The following is a 27,658-nucleotide window of genomic DNA, read 5'->3' on the forward strand; positions in this document are numbered from 1 at the left end:
GCCCTTACCTGCTGCAAAGTCCTTGATCAAGGACAATCAAAGCACTGTTTTGAACTTCTCATTTATCTTGTAGTGGTAACAATAGAGATGAAAGACTAGGTCTGAAGGACAAAAGATTTAATCCAGCATGGTAATTTTATGTTCCTGTCTTAGTAAGTAAGAATATTTTACCATCACTCAAGCTTGAACCAAACTGCTGCATAGCCCTTAGCTTCCGTGTTCTTTTACCACAGCATTCAGAATGAAGATTCTGTAATCAGCTTCTGTTTTGTTCGTGGCTTTAATAAAGAGAAAATCCAGGCTTCTTAGACACCAGCAATATATTAGCAGCTCCAGAATCTAAACCAAATGAAAGAATGAATGTACACTGAAAATACAGCAGGGATTTGTCCTCTTTTTATTAAGAGAAAACAAGTCGATAAGATTATTAGAGGAGAAGAAAGGTACTGCAGTGCAAAGCAGTAATTACTTCAATTATGAGAAGTGTTTGTCTGTACACATGCACACATATAACCCCTTTCTGGCATAGAGCTTGATAACGTTATAGCTGAGGAAGCTCAGGCAGCAGGCTAAATGGAGAATTCAAGTTGTGGGAGTCACTATCTTTAATTTTTAATTTAGTAACACTAAACTGCCTTTGCCTTGAAACAAAATTCAGTGCTGAATCTGAGTCACAAAACCTCTCTATTCAAAAAGCTGCAAAAAAGAAAAAAAAGCGGCAGTGATTTTTGGATCATTATAGTGTTTAGATATAAATTACATAATAAAATATTAAAAGGAAAAGTATTCAATTGCCATGCAGCAAACTGGGCTGTGTCAGGATTTAAAAACTGAGTCAGGGGGAAGCTCTCAAGCAAGAATGACATAGAGGAAGAAAGGCAGCGGGATTTGTGACTCAGACAAACATTTCAACGCAGGAGACACAGGCAAACAAAAGGATCCTACTGCATGTGATGTCAGCAAGCAAATGCTCCGTTTGGGAATAATAGCTTCCTACGTATTGCAGTGCAGGAGGAGGGGGGAGCTAGCACAGTACACATGCCTACGTAGCCACAAGGAAAACCATCCATTAAGAATGTTGTAGCAATATTTTGAGAAGCACTGCTGGTTAGTAGTGATAGCTGCTATCTAACATGTTTGATATTTATGGAAAAATCCATTTCTCTCAGTTTATTGTGTTCTGATTTAATATCCTCAACACGTTCTTCTATGTGTGAGGAGAGTAAGGACATGTCTCCAATATACTATTAATTTCAGCTGACTGTGGGTTTTTATTTTGTTTGTAGTAGAGTAGCATCCAGAAGCCCCAGCTGAGATGGATCCTGTTATACTAAGATAAATTGTTTTGTCTGAGTAAATGTTAGAACTTCCAGTATTCCAGGTGTCATTATCAAAATAAAAAAATTGTGTAGTTATTGGCTAGCAGTGGGAGTTACAAAACATCCAAAGGAAGCACTGGAGGCTCTCTATGCTGAGATTTAAATTTTTTTTTTCATATTGAAGCTATTACAAAAATCAGCTCTGCAGACCAGAACTAGAGAGAAGGATCTGTTGGCGGAGACAAAATTAGATTAAATGAGCCAGATTTCGTTCTCATCTGCTGGAGACAAGGAAGCTGTTCCAGGCTTAGAATTGCGTACATAGAAAGAATTTGACCGTTACCTCACCAATAAATCTTCTGTGGCAAGTTGATATTTTCTTACATGTGCCTGGAATTCTCTTGCATTTCACAGCATCGCTGCACAACAGTGAGTGACATGAGAGAATTTTATGACTGCACAAACAGTAAGATTCTGACTAGATAACATCACGGCACTGAATCAAAAATAAATATAGGTTGGTTGATTCGCTGCTTAAGTCCCAGTTTTCTGAAAGCCAAGAGCTTTAACGATCATGCTGAGTTTAGAATTACTCCATTTTGTAGGGATGACATTTACTTGTGGTGTAGGAACCTACTTCGTCACCACAACAAGAACACAGTATCTACCACAGGGCTTGGCAACAGGAAAACATTGTGGTCGCAGTGTACTTCTTCCCAAGCCCAGAATCCTGCTTTGAAACTCTTTAGCTTGGACAGGGAAAATAACAATTTTTTTTTCCTCATTTTATGTGTTCTGCACCTTTTCCATTATGAAACACTGAGAAACCAACTAGCTTCCAACTCAACTAAATTTAAGAAAACACAGAGAAGAAATAGCTTAACTGAAGGTAAGAAGGTGTAGCCAAGGTTCAGGTTATGCAATCAAACAGTCTGGTATTGAAGTCAATTACAAACTGGTTGACTAATGCAGAAGGAGATTCAGCTGCTAACCCAAATGTTGAATACAGTGCTGAGAAAAGAACGTTTAAAATATAACATCTATTTTTCTGTTGAACGTCAGTTAGTGTTCCTTTAGTTATTTTGGGGGACTAAACTTAGAATCAGATTTGTTCTAAAGTATTTCATGGACTAATGACAAAGGTGAAATCCTTACCGCCCGCTTTTTTAACTCCACCTTTTTTCTGAACGAGAGAAAATATGTAAGTTGTAAGGACGAGTCATTGTGTCGCAGCTTCTCAGAAGAGATTGTCTTTACCATGCTCAGGATCATAATTATTTAGAAAGGCATATTAAGCTGTATTATACTGGTTTAACACATGCTAATTCTATATGAAATATATTTGATTCAGTTTTGAAGTATGGTTTGATGCTTTCTTGCCCTAAGACAGAGTACCTTGAGGGAAACTGAGTAAATAGAGCGCTTACGTTGCAGTAACACAAATATTATGACAGAGTACATAAGGGAAATAATACTTCTTTTTACAGGATGAGAGCCAGGGAAGTTAACCTGTGGTTTCTAAACCAGTTCAAGCACAACGGCGCTGCTAAGGGTGGGCACGCAGAGCCTGGCTGTAGGGAAACGTGAGCCCCCAGCTCTCAGGGCCACCGAGCAGCTGCCCAGCCCTCCTCCGCACCAGTGCTCCCAACTGGAGGCACCAGTGCCCGCTGCCGGGCTTCCCCTCTGCCTGGCTCCCCAGGCTGAGTACGTACTCCGTGTCTTGTGGCTTCTAGCCATGGAGTCGTTTTGGATGATTAGGGTCGGGAGAGTTGGCTTCCCTTGGCTAGTGCAAGACTGCTGCATTAATGTTCTGTGCTGAAGAATGAAATCACCGGGAACTGGCCCCCTTCCCAGTACTGAATTTCACCCACAAATGCACCCACTGTTAAACTGTAAGCTACTGTCTTGCTTCCTACAAGCAAGAAAGATTCGCACAATATGCACTATTTATCAGAGTCTAAGCTCCACACAGTTTTAACTATATCTGTAGAAATAATAAATGGTATTAAAAACAATATTTTGATCACTATACAAGCAGTAAAAATATTAGCTTATGCGCTGAAAGGATGCATAGAAAGTATGTATTTTACTAAGTCATTCTTCAAGAATTATAGCTAATACTGTTCATTTTATTACAAAAATTACTTGCCATTAATTTAAACGGAGCCGGACAAGCATCAGGATATTAAAAAAAAAAAAATAAAATCACATTTCAGTTTCAAACAATGAGAAGGGGGAATGTTTAAAATATAAACTATCTAGCAATGTATATAGGAAAACAAAAAAGGAAACTCAACAGACCTCAATAAATGGTTCTAATTGGATCTGGATGCTTTTCTCAAAGCCTCCAAACATGCTGTTTGAATTCTTGCTCACTTTGGTATCTCACATCACGTTATTTTGGAGTTTTAAATCTATGAGATGTGCACCTCTAATACTCTAATTTATTTAGTGTGAAACACTGCCATTTTAGCAACGCAGTTACAACTACACTTATTTAGTGATTCTTTTTGTATTATATATGTTGCTAAAATAAAATGGTTTGGCCTAAAGAACAAGTTGTCTCCTTAGCATGAAAATTATGCCTATTAAGTATAGCATGTCAATAGGAGACTGTAACATCATTTATAACACCTTTTTTTACAATATAAGCTTACTACATATTTGACTGTAAATGTTACGGAACACATCACATAAATGTATCTCTAAAAGTCATTTATTCATTATTCTGTATAATTAGCACAAATTTCTGTGGCTAAATCATAGAATTTGAGACTGTTCAAAGAAGTTAGCATCAGCTGCAGACATACTTTAAAGTCTGTGAATCCTACCATTCTATTTTATCTGCACTCTTATAGCACATATATTACAGTAATAATGGCCAGACATTGGCAACAATGGTTGGTTTCTGGTACTCGTTCAAATGGCTGATTTTTACTTTTTTTTTTTTAAGAGACTTTTCTAAGTAGGTGACTGTAAAATTCAAGGTCTTGTGACTGGAGCAGGATATCACAGAATCAGGAATCTAATCTACAGTAAAATGATGAACAAGCCATTTAAAGTAAGTCTGTGGAAGGACCAATGTAATTTTTTTAATCCCACTAGGCACCTACCTTAAGAAGCCTGGCTTAAATTTTGCTCTCATTTTAGGATGAACTTCACCCTCCACCCCAAAAGGGCAGAATATGCACACACCATTAAATCCCTAGAACTGAGTATAAATGGGATTTAAGCAGTACATCTTTTCATATTGCCTTCTCTGAGCAGAAGCGAGCTTCAGGCTCAGAACTGCAGCAGTGCTACATTCACCCAGTACGGTACTGCGGGACTTCAGCCTCATGGAATGTGCTGCAAAAATGGAAAGTACAGAGGAAGGGCCTGGCACAGTAACACTGCCAGCAAGCTCTGTTGTTTGCTGATATCCAGGAGGTCTGCGCCCCTCATCTCCATTTAGCAGTAAAAGGAAATTATGATAATGAAGAGTGACTGATTGCTGAAGTGGATCAACCTTAACATGAAGATACTGGGCTCCGGTGTGCTCCCGCCTGCAGGATGATCTCATGATTTGACAACATCCAGACCACTTTACTAAGTGTTATGTGGTCAGCTGTGTTTTGCTGAGGCAATCCCACGGGTGCTGACCTACAGGCACACTGCAATCAGTCAGTCAAAGGTTTTATGATGTAACAAATTTTGTCTTTGTTAACAGGAAACAAGGTTGAGCTCTATCTGCTTTGACACTGTTCCAAACCTGTTTAGGCATTTTGAACAGCTTAGCTTTTCATCAGTTCTTTCTTCCACATACTTCTCTCCAACAAACTTCCAAATCTAACTAAATAGGCACGGACTAATACCCAGTTTCTCACTATAGCTATTCAAAGAACCCCCTTAGCTAAAGAGGGGTCTGAATGGAAGGCTGAAAATGGAATTTTCCTTTGGAACGGGATTGGAAATTTCCATGACAGCTGGAAGTGGGATTCAGGCCTGAAATCCTGTGTTTTGCAATGGATGTGGATATTCCAGAATAATCTTTGACTCGTAACCTGGAAAAGCTGACTTGACCTCAAAACCCTTTTCTTTTAGAAAGAAAAAAAAAAAAAAAAAAGGGCAAGAGAAAGAAATAGAGATAAGGACTTTGGTATTTAAGAACATGGTAAAGGAGCCAGTAAAACTGTGGTCACAGAAGTTACTGTGCTTTTTTTAAACTACAGCTGAACAAAGACGGAACCTAAGAAAATTAACTGGAGCTTGATGCAGCTTGTCAACAAGAGCCTTCTCACTGTACTCCTTTCAAATTCTTGCTATTCTTACTCTTAAGCAATAGAAATTATTTAAGTCAACTGAACAATAATTATCTCATGGAGTTTGAAGAGCTATAAAAAGAACAGACATGTACATGCACATTCACAAGGTGACTGATATTGATCATGTGAATACATATAGAGAATTTTAATCTCTTTCAACAGTATATTGCAAGCATCGTTTCATGTATTATCCCACATACAACACTACCTTCAACAGCAGACGTGCCTTCAAAATGAGAACAGCCAAAGGCTTGGAAATACATGCTCTTCTGTTGTTTTCATCTGGAAAACAGAATATAGCTTCTAAAATTACTTCTGGTTTATTGCAAGAGCCCTACTTTTTCAAGGGATCACTTCAGAAAGGCAATTTATTTACCATTAGGTTTTCCCATTATATTCTTTTGTATGGTATTGAAGCATGTATCATAGGTGTATTAAATACTGTCAAAATGTTCTTAATGCCCCTACGTTGTTTTCTACTTGTCAGTGCACAGGAATCTCCTCCAAATGTTATAAAAAAATTAAAAAGCACTTCTTTTTGCACTTCATACAATTCAGGTCACTTCCCCAAGGCCTGTTCAAATCCTCCTTATTTCTCACCAGCAAAATGAGAATGAGGAAGACATCATTTTAAGGCTAAAATAAAACAGATTTCTTCCACAACAATGCTGTAAAACCTTCTTTTTTTAAAAAAAAAAAAAAAAGCAACATGAAGCTGGAAAGGATACAAACACCTGTGTTTCCTTCTTAGTTCAGGTGCAAGTCTTGTCCTCTGTTTGACAATATGTTGCAAACCAATGATTTCAGACTCAAAATTTTATGAATTGCGAGCTTATTCCATCCACCTAACCCCATCACGTAGGAACCATTCTGCTACCCAGCAATCCAGAGAGCACTGAGGCGTTCTAAATTTAGCTTCCAGAATTACCGAACACTGAAAACATTTCATAACAGTACCAAACGCGCCTCTCACAGATCAATGCTTTACTTGACAATACATTGTATTTAGAGCTTCTTTTTCTGGACAGCAGTAAGTAACAGCGTGGCTACCTTCTGTGGTAATTGCCCACCCCACTGTCTCCACACAGTGAAGCGATCACAGGTTCCTGGCTGCCTCACTTAGCCATACCACCCACAGCTACCGTATGTTCCACATTGCAGGTTAATAAGAATGGTTTTTCACCTTTCCCTCCCAGAAACAAATGTCAGCATGGCTTAGAGCCATAAACTCTTTATTTAATATTGAAGCAAAACAATGCTAACTTGACTGTGGTGCCAAAACTTGACGAAGTATCCTGAGTACAAAGTTCTACTCTATTTCATTTTAATTAGTGTCCTTTGCAATTAGACAAATGATGAAAAGCACATGGGGACTGCCAAGATGAATCAAGGACATCTGGTAACTTTAACATTTCAACATGAAACAGAGTAGGTATTGCTCTCAGATACTCTTATGTGCTGTTTGAAACAACTAAAAATATATACAATCAACAAAAATTTAAGAAAAAGACTACCTAAATGCTTTTGGATCTTTTCTTGGATAGCCTTAATTGCTGTTTGTCATACAACATGAATCTGATCGTACGTCTTGTTGAATTAGCTGTTACTTCCCTAAGATGATGTTGTTATAGGAATTTTTAGAATTGAGATCATATTACACAAAGATTATCTGGATTAATTTCTTAGAAACTCCAACTGCCTCTGAATTACTAGTGAAAAACAACTAATCATGAACTTAAAACTGCTTTTGTGATACTTGCATTGATATGCATCCTCTTGAGGCTTGTGACTCACTGATGGTGCAGTACACACAAACCTAAAAAAATAAAACCAAAATCCAGCAGTGACATTATCAACTGCAACTGTGGGCTATCTCTTCAAAGAGAACTGCAATGGTTTTTACCCCCCAAACCCACCCGGCATTCCTAAATACATGAATGTTAAATTGAAAATATATAAATGGTGTACTGAAAAAAAAATACTTGGGAAATATTCTTTCAGAAGCTATGCAATTTTCTGGCGCTTTAATAGCTTTTGGCTGTGAAAGACTAAGACTAACTGTGACAATCACATTTTTAACTCTCGGGGCTTTTACATATTCACAAGATTGCAATATGATCAGTCAATGCAGTTGCCGGAAATATTCTAAAATTAGTTTGGTTCCGAAATAACGATTCACCAAACAGAAGATAGATTTACAGCAGCACCTGACACGCAGAGGTAATTACTACAATGCAGAGAACAACAGGTTTCAGCAAGCTACTGTCCTTGTTACCATCCATTAAAATTTGTGAATATTTTTGCATTTGAGGCTTGTGATTTGGCCGTTTTTCAAGGTATATCTGACATTAAGGATATCGTTCTCTCCCATGTGTACAAGCTATTTCAAATGTGTAGCAATTATACCTGTTCATTGTTGGTATTTACGGACCTGATAGCTCCGAAAATAGCTTTTCAGCAGTAATGAATAAAACAAGCCAAAACGCCTTTCACAAATGAAAGACGTTTATTAGACAGCAGTAGAATATCAACTACAGTTTGTCTCCCACTGACTGATTATAAGTTTTACGTTTAATTCGGTGTAACATCTTCAGCTGCTCATGAACTTGGCCAGAGCACCGAATGTGTAGATCTCATGTATCATTTATGAACCCGCGTGGCTATTCAAATGAATGAACATAAATTAGTGGCAGAAGTTTTGTTGCTAAGGGTTGGAAATGGGTAACTACGACCCCGAAGCTCCCGTTCCCGGGAATACGGGGAGTATGTGGAAAGGCGAGGGCTGAGGAGCCCACACCAGACCCGCCCGCCCACCGCCGGTGCGGGGCAGCCCGGGCCCGCACACACCACAGGCTTTCCAGAGAGGACTTTTTTTTTTCCCGAAATACTGTGTTTAACGGACACTTTCCCTCACATTAAGCCACTCTGATTTCAAACCCACTCTGCAGAGGCTCCGCCTGGCAGCCAGCCCGCGGGGCAGCGATGCCCCCACACCGTGAGGTGAGGCCGGGCCGGGCCTCCCCCAGCCCCGGCCCCGCTTACCCTCGGGCCCCGTCCTGGCAGCGGGCGGCAGCCCGCGGAGGCGACACCGGCGCCGGAAACGATGAGCGCAGGGAAATCCTGAGGCAGAGATTAGGTAATAGGGAATGTGCTCTCAGGTTTCCTTCGGGTTCCTGTGAGGATCCTACGCGTCTGGCTGCCTTCGCATGACTCATCACATCGGCGCGGCTGTCAGCGCGCCTGCCCTCCACCTGCCTCCCCCCCGTCCCCTCACCGCCCGCTCGGCCTCGCCTCGCCCCCCCTCCTCGGGCCCAGCCTCCCCCTCCGCCCGCGGCCCGAACCCCTCAGCCCCCTCAGCCCCGCCCGCGCTCCCGCCGCTGAGGCGCGTTCCCCCCCCGCTTTCCCTTCCTCCCGCGGCGTGCGCGCCCCCGCGGGCCCGGCTCGGGAGCGCGCGCGCAGGCTGGGCGGGAGGCGTGAGGCGGCTGCCGGCGGGCAGGGAGCTCTCTGCGGGCGCAGTGCTGATCCGCCGGCGGGCGGCCGGGAATGCGAAGCAATGGCCGCGGGCGGCTCGGGCAGCAGCAGCGGCGGCGGCAGCGCGGAGGAGAAGAGCTACCGCCGCTTCCTCGAGCTGTTCTTGGGCGAGTTCCGCGGGCCCTTCGGAGCAGAGCCGGAGCCGGAGCCGGCGCCGGCTCCCTCCCCCCCGCTCCCCGCTGCCGACGCCGCGGCCGCCACTGACGAGGACCCCGGGGCAGAAGCAGAAGCGGGAACGGCCGCTGAGGCGGAGGAGGGCGAGGGCGACGGCGACGCCGGCGACCCTCAGCCGCCCGCCCCGCCGCCACCTCCCCCGCCGCTGCCCCCGCTGCCCCGGCCGCTCTCGGAGTACATCACGGAGGAGGAGGTGGAGGGCGAGTGCCTGGACCTCTGTTTGCAGCAGCTCTACAAGTAGTGAGTACCGGGCTGAGGGGAGGGGGGACGGGGCGCGGGGCTGAGGGGAGCCCCCCCTGCGTGGGGCTGAGGGGAGCCTCCTGTGTGGGGGGCTGAGGGAGCCCCGCCGTGGGGCTGGAGGCGGGAGCGGGATGTGGGGCTGAGGGGATCCCCCCTGTGTGTGGGGAATCTCCGGTGTGGGGCTGAGGGGATCCCCCCTGTGTGTGGGGAATCTCCGGTGTGGGGCTGAGGTGACCCCAGTGTATTTTTAAATGCTGGAGAGCGAGGACAAGGTGTGGGGCTGAGGGAGACCGTCCTGCTGGGGCAGCGGAGGGCAGGGCGCTTGGGCAGGGGAAGGTCCCCCCAGGCAAGGAGTGAAGGACTTTGGTGGCTGCTCGGGATCAAAGCGTCCTACTCAGTCCTGTTTCCCCCCTGCCCAAAAGACGCCTCTGCTCTCTGCCCCCCTCCTTCCCTCTCGCCGGGACAGGGAGCAAAGAGGCGAAGGGGATAGACACGAGCATCCATCTGGAGAGCAGCTTGCTTGGGGAGGGAGAGTGGTGGGGAAAATGTCTCACGCTCTGGTGCCAAAGCAGGAGGGGGGTTTGCCTGTGGTTGGTTGTATTGAGGCTCGAAATGGAAATGTTCCCTCTGTGAGGGTTTGTAAAAGGGGGAAACCTCAGCCAAGAAAGAAGGAAGGGAAGAACAAGGGGCAAGGAAAGAGAGGCAGTCCGCCCGCTTCCCCCCTCCAAAAAAACCCCCCACATCGAGAAAACCACAGCGTGTATTTACAGACCAGGGAGAAAAGCGGAGTTAGCCTTAGAAAAAAGCTATCCATAATCACGGGGCTCTGTCTACCGTCAGCTGGGGAAAGCCAGCTACACTCTGCTCTGTACGGAGGCAGTTTCCAGATCTGTGCTTTCTAAAGGCTGGTGCATAAAGAGGAAACAGATGGGATCTATTCCCAGTGTGAAAAGTCTGTGGACTGAAACCTAAAGATCAGTTACCAGTGCCTTGTATTGTGCTCAGCCTTGGCTTTGAAGGCTTGAAATAGAAATGGTTGTTAGTGGCGTTTCTTTAGGAACCTTTTTAAACTGATGCCACAGGAGGAGACAAATGAACCTGTGAAAATATGCACAGCACACCGGGGAGCTTTCTGCCATTGAGCTGATAATTGTAATGAGAGGTGTTACTCGGTCGCAAAAATAAATAAATAAAGATCCGGGTTTTACAACTGCATGGTCTGTTTCTATTCAATTCTCATCTGCCCTCTGCGTTTGTGGACGATAGGGACAACACAATGATAGCTGCGGAGGACAAAGCTCTCCTATTCACTCACGCTCGCCCTGCCACCTTTGGAAAGTCTTTCTCTGGAATACAGCAGCACATTCATAGGATGTGGCAGAGAGGAGAGCGCCAAGTCCCTTCTGCATATTTAGAACGTGTTTTGTTTTTTTAAAACAGACTTGTGAAATCAAAAGTCAGATTAGTGTAAGTAAAGTTTTAGACACAGAGCAGATTATTTTAAAGTATTATTTAAAATATATCTATGAAATGGTTTTGCACCTGAATTCCTCCCCCGCCCCCTTCTCTCTACATGTCCCCATACCCCCGGACAGGCAGACTTAGATTCCCCAGTTTCTGAGGCCCATATTCATGGATGAAATTATTAAGAAAAAAAAAAAAAACCCACACCACCATATTGAGCGGATTCTTTATATAGAGATAGCTCTTGCCAGGTTGTGGAGTTGGGTTTTTTTCAGCCTTTGTATAAATCTTTTGATGGCTGCTGAATGAAGCATCTCTTTGGCTTTGTTTATGGTGAAATCAATGCAGGCTTCTTTCTATAGGCACCTACAGTATGAAGCAAAAAGCAATATCTACCTCAAAATTAAGGGAGCAGGGGATCATGTTGTTAGAAAATGGTTTTCCGAAGGCTTAAATATTTTGTTAATGTATAGAAAATGCATTTTCAAATAGTAATTTATTATCCTTTAACTGAAGATTGCTAGACATTGATTTATATCTATCTAGCTAACTGCAAAATTTAATTTTTTAAAATATTTTAAAATATTATAAGCCAAATCTAATAACTTTTAAAAGAGCTAAACCGAAATAGCTTTTTCTTGAGTGATGGTGGAATCTGAGGTAAGTGCAAGTATGTAAAACTGTTCTTCAGGTAAAGTATTGTATCTTTAGTACACTCTCCAGTCACCAGAGAAGCTTAGAACTGTCACAACATTATAAACCAGGCAAAAGTAGAATGTCTTCCCCCTTTACAGCTAAGGGTTCGACTGGTCAGATGATTCCAGAGATGGGAAACTGCGTGCGTATCAGTAAAGCTACTCTTGTGCCAAATGGTTATGATAGTGGGTAAAAAAAAAAAAAAAAAAGGCAGATGAAAACTTATGTGAAGGGAAATATTTTATTGGTATGTCATTAGCAAGAAAGACTATATTGTGAAGGCATGTTTTCTGTAACTGTAACTATACATTAGTCAAATGACTGGTTTGCATTATACGTAGCATCAGGATAAAACCCATTAGTGTGAAAAATCCAACAGCTGTTTTTCAGCTATTTTAAGCACACCGCTTTAGTTCTTTTTGAGGGAAGTAAAACCATCTCAGAAATGAGAACATATTGCTAATCATGAAAAAATATAATCGTTTTCTGCCACTGTCTAGATCAGTATCAAAGAGTTCCTATTTATGAGATCTTCCTGCTATTTTCCGAAAGATTCATATTCCCCTTTGAGATTTCCAGTTCCTGGTTTCTTTCTAGAGACAGCATATGCTTGGAAAATTAGATTAATGTAATCTTTATACCTGTCTAAATGCCAGAAAATGTGTACTGTGTGCTTTCTTAGTGATCCTCAACAGAATGAAACTGATCTGTAGGAGGTATGTTAGATGAAGAAAATAAAAGAGGGTAAGGTTTGAGGAATTGCATTGGAACATTGGCTGACAGCTTGAAAGTTCATTTTGTGATTATCTTCTATGCTATCTTATTCAAGAGAAAGCTATATAATTTAAATAGTTTCCATGTAGAAAGAAATATACTTGGGACTTAATCTGTTAAATATGAGACCCCCATTGCTTGCTTCCACTGAGGAGCAGACCTCATTTCTGACTTATTTTAAAGGAAGAAGTTACTAACTTGATGTAACAAAGTTACAGATCATTCTCTGTTCTTTTCCTCTTCCTACTGATACTTTTCTTAAATCTAATGTATTTAAAAAGCTGGTTCTTGACAAGACATCTGAAAAACTAATCAACAAAGATGTGGTTGCTAAGAGAGGAGAGGGCCAGGCTTTGTTAAATTGTGCACCCTAGAAGTTGTGCCACTAGGAAGAAAAAATTTATCTTGCTGTTACTTTTTTTTTTTTTCCCTGTACAAATGAAATAATTTGAAAAATTCAGTTGTATACTATTCTTGCTTTTCTTTTTCTCTTTTTTTTTTTTTTTTTTTCCCCCAAGCTTTGATGGGAATAGATACAGTTGGTATCATTTGTAGGTTCAGGTTTCCTTTCAGTTATTTTGGTGGTATAATTTTTTGCTTCCAAATATTCATTTAGAAACATCTCTAGCAAGCTTAGAAAGCAGATCTATTTCTCTACTGTTGAGATTTGCAGAAGATGGCAAGTAAAATAAAACTCAATATTATGTCATCTTAAGTGCGTAGCTAAGGCACTGATGACAAAATTATTATTTTGAGGGCTGCAAGAAGTCCTGACTTGGAACATGAAAAGAAAAACTTTTAAGTGCTGCCCTTTTAGATTTCTTCACAGAATACTACGCAACTTTCACAGAATATCATAGATCCCAAGTTTAGGATTAAAAAATGCAATATTTGAAGTGAGATTTTTCTTAATTAATCCTTTCTTTGTTTTAAAGAGAGAAGATATTTTTGTTTAGGTTTATGTATTCCCCACAACCTTGCTATGAAAAATAAAGAATGGCAATGTAGGCTCAATGTTTTAACATTGGAACTGTGTAAAATATGGATAGTAAATAAGAATGGACTTTTTACCCCTCAACTTGCAATTTTAAGCTAAAGAGGAAGAACTTTTCATGGTGACTTTACATGAGCAGAAATCCGTTTTTATAAAGTAAGCTCTTAAAAACAATGTTCTGTCTGCTGTGAAGAGACTGTATCCTCTCCCTTTAAAAAGCAGATGTACATGTTTTTAACTTGCTTTCTTAATCCCTGTCATATGAAAGCTGGCATTGTTGTCGCTATCTGCAAGTTGAAATTCATATATTATGCTAGATTGGCTTTCTTAGCACCATATTAAATAGGCTGTGATGCTTTACTCTTTTATAATTTGTCTTTTATCACCTATTCTGTTGATTGCAATCTCAAAGCCCTTTTAGGAAATATAATTAGCTACTTGCCATCTCTAATATTAATCACAAGGACCAATAAAAAAGAAATACCATCCTTTTTAAGATGGTACTTGTTTCATCTTCTTTTGTGAGGTTTTACAATGGAAATGTTGATAATGTTGGCCTGTGCTTATAATAAATGACTGGAGTAGATAGTTTGCACCTGTTTTGGGAATTTTCTAATGGTTAATGAGGAGGTTTGACAGAGACCATTAAATTTCCCTCCCCCAGCTCTGTTGGTGGTTTGGTTCTGCACCTTAGCTTGTCCTGGGTAAGAGCATGACAAGGTTATGGTTGAGGGAGGGGAGGGGAGGCAGGTTTGTGGCTGTGGTAATGTCTCCCTGGAGCCCCCGCCACGATTAGGAATCTCTTTCTGAGGGCAGTTGTTGAGCTGGCTGCTGCCAGCCACGTGCCGCAGAGCACACAGCCGTGGCCTGGAGACCCAGAGACTCAGCGGTGAGCACCAAGCTCTGCCGCGAACATCTGTGGGTATGGCTGCTGATGCCGACATCCTCAGACCCAAGGGATTTTGGTCCTAGAAATCATGGTGCTTCTCTGTACAGAAATTCTAAAATCGTCTGATAGAAGCGTATGCAGAAAGTTGAGAGAACTTCAGTATTGTTTTTAATGCCTTATTACTCTTTAAAAGAACCTACTATGACATTCAACCCATGTACCGCATGATGGTGATGGCATAGCGTGCAGAGATGGGCACATTTCATACACTTTAGGCTGGAAATCATGATAGTCTACAAATAGGTGGTGTTTAGTGATAATCACTTTCAAAACACAACTAATGGTCTACACAGTGAGAGATTCTTTACATTGCTTTTAAGGCATATTCAGTTCATGCTCCCACGCTTTTAAAAATACTGAATCAAATCAGATATTTTGAAACTCCTTTTAAAAAAAAGAGTATCAGCTAAAATGAGCTATTTAAATTGCAGATTTACATTTTGTAATGGTTAACATATATGGTGACATTTCAAAACTTACTAATTTATGATTAAAAGGATGCTGAGTTTTTCAAGTGCAATGGTGACTATGCTTAGAAGTTGCTTTATATAGCATTAAAAAAAATCATTTTTAGTGAACAGATTATGGAAATATATTCATTCCAGTGCTTTTATTTCAATGAATGTTGCTAGTAGTACAACAAATTAAAGGGAATTAATTTTGCTAGGAGCTTTTCACACCAAGATTTTTTGACCCAAGAGCAATTTGCATGATTCTACTACTCCTAGTGAAGCTCTTTGCTTTTGCATACAAATTGATTGAAGAATTAGATCTGTGTTAACACATTCTTTTTTTGGACCTTATATAACCACTGTGAAAACTAGACTGACTTATCAAGAAAGAATGTATAGATGAATCGTATAATAAATTTTACTTGTAATAAGTCACTTTTTATAAGATACTCGGAAACCTTTGACTAACTAAAATCTTACTGGCCATCTTGTGAAACTGCTTTTGACTCTGATCTTTTGGATGTGATGAGCATGTTGGGCTTCATTCCTTTGGAGAGTTTGTTTAGTAGTCCTCCTTTCTGGCACAAAACACTCTGCATAGAATATTTTTATCCTTAAAATTCCTCATTGTAATTCTCCACCTGTACTTTGAAGAAAAGATAGTCTACTTAGTTGTGGTTCTTTTCACAAAATATTTTAAAAAATTATTTTTATTGATGTTAATTTTAAATTTTAGTTTGCTTTACAGTATGTTAGTAGAAGTTTCAGTGCCTTGACTGCTCTGTCACTGGTGTATGCTCTCATTAATTTTTTGTTGTCTTGCTAAATTGCTTACATGATCACATTAAAAGCAAAAGCAATAGGGCATGTAGTACACAGATAATGAGAGCACTATTTATTCTTATATTTGATGTCACTCTGAAATAATCTCTGGTTGTTCTGCACCATTTTCTTTCCTCATATTATTTGGTGCATACTGCTTTTTGGTTTGTTTTCTCCTAGGAAGTATTCTCACTGACTAGGAAAGATATGTGAAAAATGAGAGGAAATGGAGTTAGCGCTTTAAAACATTAGATGTTCTTTGAACCATGCGGCAAGACTGTCTTATGCAATGCAATCATGATTATGTAATGCAAATAGTTATAAAAATAAATGTGTCCTGGACAATATGTGTCCATGACGTGTTAGTAATCTCTGACAAAACCTAAAAACTAAACTGTAGATGGTCATTGCCACATATTATAGTGTAGGTCCTCCTCTTTGGTTTAGCTGAAATCAACCACCAAACAAATATTCTAGATTTTTGTTGTTATAACGTATTAGTGATTAGATAAAACAAATGCAGCTTGTGGACTTGTTTTACAGAAACATTTCTGCTGTGCCTTTGTACTTCATTATGAAGAAACAACATTACCCGCCTTTAATAAGACATTTCATAAAGAAGTAATCATCGGAGTCATAAATTAGAACTGCATGGGAAATAGCTGCCCTTGGGTACTTCAGTAATTAATACAGAAGCTAAATGAGTTAACTAGATTGCGGGATTACCTCAGTTTATATTTATATTGGATGGAAAACAGCTAAAGGCAACTAGTGATTGAGGAACTGAACCAACATTTTAAGCTGTAGTACTGCTCACCAGTTCTGAACTCTGTATGCAATCGGTTGAAAAGTTTGATATTTTGTGTTGGTAGAGCGGGATTAAAAAGTTGACTGCTAAACTTTGATCATGGGAAAATGTGCTTGGGTGCAGACAAGTCTGACTTGGGAAACATTTACTCTTTCTTGTACAATAAAAGAAATATTTGATTAATCAGGTAAAATTGTCTGTAGCTCCTTAAAATTAATTTTCTCAGAGGATATAATTTTGAAGCTATTTTGGCTGGCTTTTTATGATCCAGTAAGGTCTGTTAAATTGTACCTAACAATTTTTCAAGTTTAGTTTCTTTTGCTCTTCATTTACAGTAAAGAATTTGAGTACTTTCTCTCATTTGAGAATATGATTTTTTCATAGGCTCTGTACTTCCATCATGATGTAACTAAAAATAGAAGCAGCGTATAAAAATAGGCCTTGGCATTTTAACTTCTTGGCACCGTCTCTAGGGCTGTTCCTTTCACCTCAGGCTATGACCTTCTTACTGAGGTTCAAAAATCTGAAATGAATGTGGTAAGTTATTCCTCATTAGTGTTATGAACACTGTACTCTGCAAGCTCTATTCATTAGCTTCTAGAATGATTCTTTTACTTTCAGTCCTAACTTGAAGTTATGGGAGTCTGAAACCCCCATGCTCTGGTTGAGAATTCAACACATAGTTGTGTGTTTTCTTTTTCTGTTTCTCAACAGAGAAAATGCTAGGTAACTAAAATTTGGGCTTCTGTGTATACTAGCTTCACCTGCAATGAGCTTTTGCTCAATTAGACATTGCTTGATTAATTTTTAAAATTATGTGATAGCACTGATAAAGCTTATAACGCAATTTATTTTTAATAAGGTATTTGGTTTATTAGTTTATAATAGACCACCTGAAAATCAAGGGAAACGTTCAGTTCCTACTGGAACCTGTGGTGAGAACAGTGGTAAACTATCTAAAATTCCTACCTGCATAAAAAGTAGGAATTTAAACTAATAAGCTAATATAAACTAATCGTACACGCTTACATGTATAGCATGATATGTATTTTCAACTCAGGCTTTTACCAGCTTTTCTTATAAGTAGTGTCACTCTAAGTCATCTAATCATTCTGTTTGAGGCAAATATGATTGAATGCATGTATTTGTATATAAAGGTCCCTATCTTAAAAGAGTTTATGCTCCTAGCTGTCTTATTACCACTTTCTTCTGAAAAGCTGTGTAAAAACCTATGTGTTGGGTAACAAGAAGTCAGAAGCTCAATATTTCTAGAGATTAGAAAGAACAGTATTGTTTGGGGAACAGATATGCTTTCTGCTTGCAGAACATGGGTGCATTGGGTTGTACTTAGTTCTGCTTTCTCACTGGAGTGTACTCCACAGAGAATAAGGCATGTATTTGTTATAAAATGGATTTAATCTCTCCTCTTCTTGACACTCCAAAAGTGTTATGTCAGATTTTAGAAGAAAAAGAGTTGGTCCTAACCTGAACTTTTAAATGTGAATCATTGGTGAAAGTGTCCCCAGTAGAAATGAGTATTGATATAAATAATGTGCTGAACTACTAAGGTCAGTCTATGTTAAGCTCACATAAGTATTCATTACAATATTTAACAGGGATCTTGGATTTTTACTAAATATTTTAAAATTTTGACACATGGAAGTGATTTCAAAGTGGTGCTTGTACATATGATCCCTCTGTGATGGCAAATAGTAGTAACTAATAGTAGATTTGACGTGCCCAAAAAGGATGAAATTTGAGATATATTCATGTCTTAGAAATCTAAAGAGAAACTGAGCTATATTATTAATTGATGATATTTGATAGATCAGAAGAAAGAACTCCCCCCTGACCAAATCCTTTAAAAATAAATAAATTAAAAAAAAAGGTGTGAGCTCATTTCTCTGGCCTTTAACCTTTTACCCCAATGGTACAAACCCCGTAAAATCCATAAAAAAAAAAAAGTTTTCCAAATAAACAGAGGGTTAGAGCTATCACTGTGTAACACTTGAGCAATTCCCATTGAAATAAGTGGAGAAAAGAAGATGCAGCTTCCAAGGGAGTCTGGTCAGGGATGTATCCCCAGGCTACTTGGTTGGAGAACTGAGCCTCTGTTAACTAATCCGCTCATCTTCCCCCGTGCATTGTTCATTTGAGAATGAATTTTAAGTGGTTTAAACTTTTCTCACTGGTGTTAAGCTTCTTCAGTTTGACTGATTATGATTGACCCAAATGATCATATAGAATACTTAAAATATTGCTAATTACATTGTATACTAATTTTAGAAAAACATTTTTGAATATTAGATACTTTTGGTGTAGCACCTTACAAAACTGAGTTGGTGCAATTCACATTCACTTTGTTTTTATAAGTGCTGATGCTGCCTATGACCTACAGTACAGTCATTTTTAAAAACATGAGATAAGCCACAAAGTTCTAGATCTAGCTCTGCGGATTAAAGAAAACATAGTTTCTCCTATGAAATTACTAAATATCCTAAAATATTTTTCCCCCAAAAAATCTTGCAAACTCTCCCTATGTCTTGGGAGATGTGAGAAGAAAGGTTTGTCAACAGGAAGTAAAACCAGACATTTTTGATTATCTAGAATCTGTTATAGTAGAATACAAAAAATCTGAAAAATGCTTCTTAAATTCATCCTAACTAGTTGAAAATTTAATGCAGAAAGCAATGAACTCTAAATATTTTGATTTTTTTTTGGTAAAAGGTATTCTATTTCTATTAATGTAATTCTATATTAAATCGATTTTTTTAAGTTACAAAATTTATAATTTACATATTACAAAATGTGTAATTTACTTAATAAAAAGCTAGTTTTGCATTTACATATTGAAAGCTATTCAGTTTAATTTAGTGTCCTCTGAAAACTGAAGTAATGCAATTTCTGTTTCCATGCTGTGTCTGTGGATCTTAACAGGGATAAAGACAAAGGTTGTAACAGCCCAAGAAATATTACAGTATAGTATGTATGTAATATATATATATTTGTCTGTCTGTCTAAGCTCTATTAAACACCAAATTTTGATCAGTCACTTTATGAACAAAAATTATCGAGCCAAACAGAAATTCAGAATAAGAAGGGAGTTTCAAGCTATCTTGCAGTCTCATCCTCTTTATTATGGAGTGGAGCAAAATATTAAATCTGGAAGTAACACCTTGTGTGTGGGGATTATTTTTTGGTTTTAATTTTGAGAAAATTGCCATCTGAAATAGAGATAACAAAAAAACATCTGTTGAGGAAGTACAGAAAGAAAAAGGAAAGGAAAGCACTTTGAGGAAGTCTGCTTTATATTTGTAAAGATACGAAAAACAGCTAATCAGGTAGCATGAAATCATAAAAAAGAAAGAGGAAGAAAGAATTAAATAATAGCACAAACTGACCCACCCATGTTCCTTCCATTCATTTCTTAGAAAATCATTGTCAGTCTGTGACCCCAGTGTCAGTCTGCAGACCCCAGTGAAATGGGTCTGCAAAACAGAGAAGCTCAACAATGTTTTTTATAATCCCTGTTTTATGGTGGCAAGCTTCCTAAACTGAAAGTTGGTTATGCACTACTGTATCTGGACTTACTTTGACCTAATTGCAAGATATTAGGGGCTATGCTGTTACTTTAAGTTAAAGAAAGATCTGGTACTTTCTCATGCTCTTGCTTTCATGTAGGTTTGCTATTAATATCTTGTTACCAGTTACAGATGCTTTTCAGGGAGCTGTTTTAGGCTTCACTCAAAGGTTTTTTGGAAAGACTGATAAAACAATTCAACTGTCTCCTTTTAGTGGTGAAAAAGGGACGACACTGTTCTATTTTGCCTGTGGCTATCTAGCAGAGAGAAAAGAAAACATTCAGAGGTGTTAAATCAGGAAAACCCATTTTTTTTAAAGGGCTGCTTCTATGTGGGAGTAAAAACTCAAATTTCTGTAAGCAGGGGAAAAAAAGAAATTGGGTTTGTTAAAATTAACAAGCAAGTAATAGCATAAGATCATATAGTATTTTAAATACTATGTGCCAACAGAGGGTTTTTCTTATTTTCCAGTATACTCACTACTGCAAAAAATTAAAAATGCGATATCTTCACGTCATTCTGGTAGCCTTGTGGTATATTCTATAATGGGATCTTGCGGGATTTTGCATCTATAGGCATCTGAGAGTTGTGTTAGTACTTACAGTAGAATGAGGATTCAGAGAGTTTGCTAGAAAAAGATTTCTGCAAAATGGATCTTGTGAAGATAGTCAAGAAAACTGAACAGAATGAATCAGATATTTTACTGGAAGCAGTAGCACAGAATGGTGTGTAGTGTCTAGACTCTTGCAATACATTCTGCAGGAACTTGTATTTACTTTTCTTAGTTGTTCATTTCTGGTGACAAAACAATGTTATCTGCTGGAGCAGTAGGGAATATGAGTTGTTAGTCTCACTTAGAGCAAGGTTAAATGACATGATAAAAGTTATTACAGTGAGAAGTCTAAAATAGCTACCCTTGTAGTAATACTGGTAGCAGCAATAAACATGGAAAGTTTCAGGAAAATGTCAAACTGGACAATGTGTATGGAGGTTAATTTGAATTTTCTGCATGTCAAGAGCTTCCAAGTTATGTCAAAGGAAGTTTGGGCTAAATAAAAAGACACACAGGATATGACCCTCAAAAAATTGCTACTTTTAAATCCAAGAATAAACTAGCACATCCTGTAGCTCCATAAACCCTTATGTTTCAAAACTGTGTTAATTAATTTACTGTATATTTATCCTTCTTTTTGAGAAAGATTATTTGCTTTACTTTTCTGTTCTATGAATAAAGAAGGATAAATACACAAAACAGGGTAGGAGGTTGGAAGAAATTTGTAGTTTAAAAAAAAACCAAGTCAGTCTTGATTTAAAAGTAAACATTAAAAAAATTCCTCTCCCCTTAAGAAAATCCTTTTCCTTCTTAATCTTTTCTCCCCCTCCCATCAAAAAGTGTTCATGTTTTTCTGTAGTTATAAAACAAAAGACAATTACATTGTGCTGCTGTTACAAATAAAAATCCAGAGTTGGTAGTCTTGTTTGACATGTGCTGCTCTTGTGCCACTATAATAATGAGGGAAGAATATGCAAAAGAAAAGGTAAAGTAGTAATGCTGTCAGACCAAGTAATCATCATGTCACAATTTAGCTGAAAACAATAAAACTGACCTAAATTTAAAACAATTGAGAAAAAACCCTGGTGTTGGTTTTGCTTCTGCAAAATGTACTTAGAAACATTTTAAACTTTTACTTTGCAATCAAGAAGCTTGGAAGCTTTCCTTAAAAAGAATAATCTGAAATTTGAAAGTACTTGCTTGTTTCAAATAGTTGAAGCTTGAAGTAAAGCAGAAAATACTACAAAACTTGCCATGAAATTGCACAAGTTGGCATCAAGGGATGAAACTGTGCCCTTCAGAACCATAATTCTCGAGTGCTTCCTTTGGGCCACAATTTTACCCACTGTACAGATATATATTTTTTTTTTTTTAAACCTGTAAGAAAAGGTTAGGTGTGATATGCTGTGGTAAGTGATTGAGTCTGTGCTGTTATACCTTCTGGGATGTTTCTGGGCTATTAGCCTGTCAGGTGAAACGTGGACCTTTTCCACATAAATAGGAGGTAATGAAAACTTGTGATGTCTTTCAAAAGATTAAATGTCCAGCTGTAAAAAAGACTGTTGAAACTTCACCACTGGTGGTTACACTATAAATACTTAATAATTTGCCTTTCAGATTTTTTTTGTGAATAAACATATGGGGTCTTCTAGACTGCTCTTGAGATTTTTTTTTTTCATCTGTGATATCCACATTCTTTCCTTTAAACATTTACATTGTCATTCATGAGCACTTTGAAGCATCAAGAATTCCTCCAAGTCTAAGTAAAGTATTTCTCATCACTCAAACCCTGAAAAATAGTTCTTCAAGGAGATAGGTGATAGAATCTATAACAGAGGAGGTCTAAGTGGGCTTGTTTTCCAACATATGTAGAAGTCACCAATTAACACTTTAAGAATAAAGGGACAGAATGAAAAAATGTAATAGACACGGTGTCAAATTAAAATAATTTTTAAAAAATTAGAAGAGTATTAGATCATCTGAAACATCAGATCAGCTAAAACACTATTAAAAGGAATTGCTAGCACGCTCACTTCTTTAGTCAGCTACCTGCTAACTTCATACCTAATGGTCTGTGTTTAAACATCTGAGTAAAATGTTGATTGAACCTAATAACCTAATCAGTTCCATTTAAAGTCTGGACAGCTGAAATCGATAAAAACTAAAGGTCTGATGCCCCTTCTCCCTCTCCAAGGTGAAAAACTGTATATTCTATTTGATTCCTTGGTGAAAACTGCACATTTTTTCTGAACCATATTCACTTATTCAATAATTTAATTGTCAAAAGTAGCTATAGTGCAACAGCTTTAATGTTATTACTATGGATTTACAGAATTGTAATCTTTCTTAGGTTTCACCATCCTCTTTTATCAGTGTTGAATGTTTCTTCCGTGACAAAGAAAGGCTGGCAAGGTAAATAGATGGTCCAAATTGTTTTGTTCAACCGATGTTTCTGTGTTCAAACCAGCCATAGATTCTTTTATACTTCCAGGAACAGTTGGAAAAGATAAATCTATCATTCTCTATCAGTTTCTCCTCATTTATTTTACTGTTTTATAAACGGGAAATAAGAATTTATCATAGTCTAGAGGTCTCATAAAAAACAGAAGTACACTGACGTAGCAAGCTACCCAAGAAACTGATGTTAATGAACTTTGGTTGCTGCATGTTAGAGATTGTGAGAAGGACAATGTACTTAGTTTCAAAGGTCAAAGACTGCAACTAATCTACTAATTCCAGCCCCTAAAATACACCATTTTGGATGGAATTCATAATTAGTAGATTTGTTCTTTCTGATATGTAAGAGGAATTGGTAATTGTTCTTTCTCATATGTAAGAGATCTGGTACTCTTCCTGCTGCTAGCAGATCTAAGCGTGGAGTGATATCTTGACTTAATATCAAAATAAGGAATTTGCAGCTCTATTAAGTATATTTGTAACTTCCCATATTCCATGTTCCAGCTTACGTCTTGGATATCCTATAAAAGAAAGCATGTCGCAAGTATTCCTTTGCTCCAGATTCATCTGATTTTTCCACCTCCTGGATCCAAGTATAGTTTACATGTGTTTGTTGTGTGAATGCAGTTAATTGTATGAGGATGATGCTATTCTGTGTATTTGCTTGCAAAGGTTAATTATTCATTTGTTATAATCATAATCTGAGAAAAACAGAAATACACACATAAGGCAGTGTATTTTTAAAACAGCACTGGTAGCTAGATACATGGCTGATTAATTTCACTGTAACTCTTACTGTTGCTTTCTGTGTGTAGTTATAAAACCATTACAGTACTATTCATGAAAACGCTAGAGACTACTAGTGTTAGTATGAGTAGAAAATACAAGCTGCTAGTCTCTTAGTGCAAGGGTAAGTGACATAAAGAAATTTTACAGTGAGGTGTTTAAAATTACTACCCTTATCATAACACTGGTGGGATCAACAAACTGGGAAAGTTTCCGAAAAATGGCAACACAGACAAAGCACTTCAGGAAGTGTTACCCTTGATATCATGCTTGAAAATATCTTTCAGATTATTTTATCTCTGCAAACTATTGGCCAAGCCATAGTGTTCAATAAAAAAATAAAGCACACAAATACACAGCCTAGATTCTCTCTAAGACAGCTTTTACCTGTACCCAAGAAAGTAAACAAGCATGCCCATGCTCACCAGTAGATCAAATTAGTTTCTTTAGTTAAAAATAGCATGCTTGTAAGTATACTAAAAAATACAAAATCAGTTAATTGTTAGCGTGTATATGTAAGTTCTTGTGCTGATTTGTTTTAAGCATGCAGGAAAATTCTGACGATAAAATTTTTCTCTAGATCATATTTTGGAGAATGCCATATGAACGTAAATAAGCTTTACCTGCTCTAAGTTGATTTATATCACTGGAGTATAAAAGAAGGAATGAAGAGTCAGGGCTGATGTCTCAGTCAGAAGTTAGGCCTTACCACCTGCAGGGAATAGACTTCTTTCAATAAAGTATATGAGGCATATGACTCACTGAATGCCTGTTTATATAAAAAATAGCTATATAGCAAGCTAGTTTGACTACGTATGACTCTAAACACATTTCCAGTTTTTACTGTGCTCTTAAACTTTGCCAAATTTGCTTCTGAGCTGTCGTCTCCCTCCTTCTGAAAAATAGCTAAACTTGAAGAAACAAATCTGGATGGTATATAATCCTAAATACCCACATTGAATATGATTTCTTCCTATCAGTTATCTCTCTATTTGTATGGATAAGTTTCATTCAAGCTCTATTGATCACAATTAAGGATTGAAATTAGAAATTGACTTTCATTAGCTCGAGGCAAATTAATCTCAAGGCACTACATTAGGTTGTACTCACTTTCTGTTAGTGAACTTGACAATCAGGTTCAGTTAGAATCCAAAAGTGCAGCAGGAGGACTGTATCCCAATATCTTAATGTGACAGCTCCCAAGGGAATTACTTTCTGAAGCAGAAGAAGGGAAACTGGAAACACTGAGGGGGTGGATGCAGACAGATATGACAGGATTCTAAGAACCTGGGATTCCTGATGGCGTAGGCCTTCAGAGACCACCCACTGAGCTTTGGCAGGTAATAATCTAGGAAATTATAATACACTTATTTTAAATGAATCTGTTGAGATGTTTGATCTGAGATCTTCATTACACATACAGGAATGCTTTTGCTGCTAGAGCTCGCTTATTTTACCAAATTATATTGAAGACGAGAAGATATTTCAGAATGGATTTTGTAATGATGTTAGCATCCAGTTAAGCAAGTAAAAATATGACCAAATTCTACAGAAGCTAGCATCATGATATTCCTATAAAAGAAGAAAGTTCAGTCAACCTGGATCTGCTTTTACTGAATGGTACTGGCACGTATCCTCGTGCTCTGCATGTGTGCGCCTATGTAATTATATTGTAAAAATCTGGCATGCAGAAGAACCATGATGACTAAAGATCTAAGATTTAATCCCCGCCCCCAACTAATGTTTCTACAGAAACTTCCTTCAACAGAGTAACTCTGTGCAGATGATGGAAATTGCTGTTTGTAAACATTTAAAATAAGGTGTTTGCATTGTACTACATAGCCTCATTCCTTTGTCACAAAGCCACCAGACAGATTTTCGTCTTACAGCTAACCAGATTAAGCATTCTGGCTAGATCTCTGTATGCTATTACAAAAGCATTCCACCTTCTCCCCCTCCCAGCCCCATCAAGCCTGATCAGTTATTTTGAATCTGGAATATAAAGCAGTGTGTATGTAATTGGGGGAAGAAATGGAATACATTTATTGGTGGCAAGGGAGTTCAGCCTCTAGTGGGGCGAATGGCAGTGTGCATAATGAGGTTCAGAGCGCAAGATTTACTAGCATTGTAAAGGAATTCCTGTCAGAGTGTGGCTCTGATGGGACTTATCAAAGAGTACATGCTACTTATCTATCTTTGGCAGAGAACTCTAACTCCGTTTAACTGTCAGCGCATCTATAATCCTTCCAAGTCTGGAATTGTTGATAGAATGCCAGATATCTTGGATTATGTATTGTCAGAAAGAGTAAAATCTATGATTGTAGTATCAAACAAAGCAAATGTAGCTATTTATGAAATAATGCTGGGCTTTTAATATAGCATAACATAAGCCCAGATTTATTTTTTTTTTCATTTGTTAACATGAGCCATTTCATTATTGTATTGAAGTTAAAATAGAGAGATAAAGACTTCTGGGATTACAGCTACCTAACTACAGATAGGTAGCACAGACAAAACTAGCAAACTTTTTGGTTATTTTTGTGTGATGAAAGTCTTAATATACACACTGTCGAAATGTTCTGGTCACTTAGTACCTTTGTGGCATTATGAACGTGGCATTAAAATACACTGGCGATGAGACAATGTTACAGCATTCAGCAATGAAAAAATAATGTCAAATAGGACAAAAAAGCCTAGTGCTGAATGCTGTAATCAGCAAGTAGGCTATTTTAACTCTCCATAAATCAACATCTGTCTGCTTGCCGTTTTATCTGTAAAAGCATACACACACAGATGCATACACAGGCTCTGTAAATAAATATATTTTCATTTAGGCCTGATAGAGACTGTGGTTTCTCTCTTAAAACTGAAGTCCTGTGTTAAATCTCGGAACAATTTCTGCCAACTGCAGTACTAGGAGTTAACTCAGGGGTTCTTTCAGTTTTTGGTTGTTGTTCCTGCTCCCCCTTCCCCAGTCAGTGCTCACCTAAAATTGCATATTGCTGGCAGTTCTACTGGTGATTTATGTGGTAGCAACAGCCACATATGAAGAACCAGACCAACGCCACCGATTCATGTCATCTCAGTTCCTGGCCAAATGAGTAGATGCTCATCACTTTTGGCTTTCTTGATACAGCTGCCATTAACTTTTGACATTCTTACTGTGAAGACCACAGCACCTTATATCCTTCCCTATCTGTAAGATATGTCTGTTAACAAGAACTTTTAAAGCAGGTGCGTAATTCTTGTCCCCTATCAAAAAAACCCCAACCAAAACCCTCATGACATTTGTTTTCTTCACCCATAAAAAAGCCCTTGGGCAAATAGCTCCTACAAGCCTACATTTATCTTCATTTCCTTTTCAAGAGTAATAGCAGTTCTGGTAAAATAAATGTTGATTTTAATGCAGTTTATTCATTGTGCCAAGCTAATGAGGCATCATAAATATATTTTTGAATGTGTAAAATCCATTGGGGGTAATTGCTACAGTTGGATAAAAGATACAGTGTCTTCTTGATTCCCTTGTCTTGGAGTCAGGAACTAGCTGAGCGAGTCACTGTTGATTCAGATTTTTTTCAACCTGCAATGGTGCAAATAGATTCTTTTTCAAAATTCTCCAGAGAAGAAATGTGACAAAGCAAGCCTGTCTGGTTTTTGAGATTATCCCCAGAGAAGCAATAAACTGGTGGAATTGGATCCAGAATTTCAAGAAGTAAAATAAATTAACGTTTCCATTTCTCTTCTGCTTGACACA

The 27,658-nt window shown here is 38.4% G+C and overlaps 1 protein-coding gene and 1 long non-coding RNA gene across 3 annotated transcripts in view; one reads left to right on the plus strand and one right to left on the minus strand.

Moving 5' to 3' along the window:
• Window positions 1-102: 102 nt before the first annotated feature.
• On the minus strand, window positions 103-8,832 carry LOC141932254 (uncharacterized). 2 transcript variants are annotated; one of them, XR_012625785.1, is made up of 5 exons: window positions 8,666-8,832; window positions 7,384-7,439; window positions 5,832-5,905; window positions 1,663-1,738; window positions 103-339 (listed from the first exon to the last, which is right to left on the minus strand). It is a non-coding gene; the product is annotated as an uncharacterized LOC141932254 (long non-coding RNA). The 2 variants fall into 2 exon arrangements; XR_012625784.1 differs by lacking the exon at window positions 1,663-1,738.
• A 259-nt stretch (window positions 8,833-9,091) lies between these two features.
• Window positions 9,092-27,658, plus strand: part of PPM1E (protein phosphatase, Mg2+/Mn2+ dependent 1E) — a 70,391-nt gene continuing 51,824 nt past the window's right edge. The window contains exon 1 of the mRNA XM_074845495.1: window positions 9,092-9,568. Within this exon, the coding sequence (XP_074701596.1) occupies window positions 9,177-9,568 (392 nt within the window). The 5' untranslated portion in view covers window positions 9,092-9,176. The remainder of the gene's footprint in view (window positions 9,569-27,658) is intronic.

This window comes from Strix aluco, chromosome 19 (assembly GCF_031877795.1).
Source record: "Strix aluco isolate bStrAlu1 chromosome 19, bStrAlu1.hap1, whole genome shotgun sequence".
Lineage (NCBI taxonomy): Eukaryota > Metazoa > Chordata > Aves > Strigiformes > Strigidae > Strix > Strix aluco.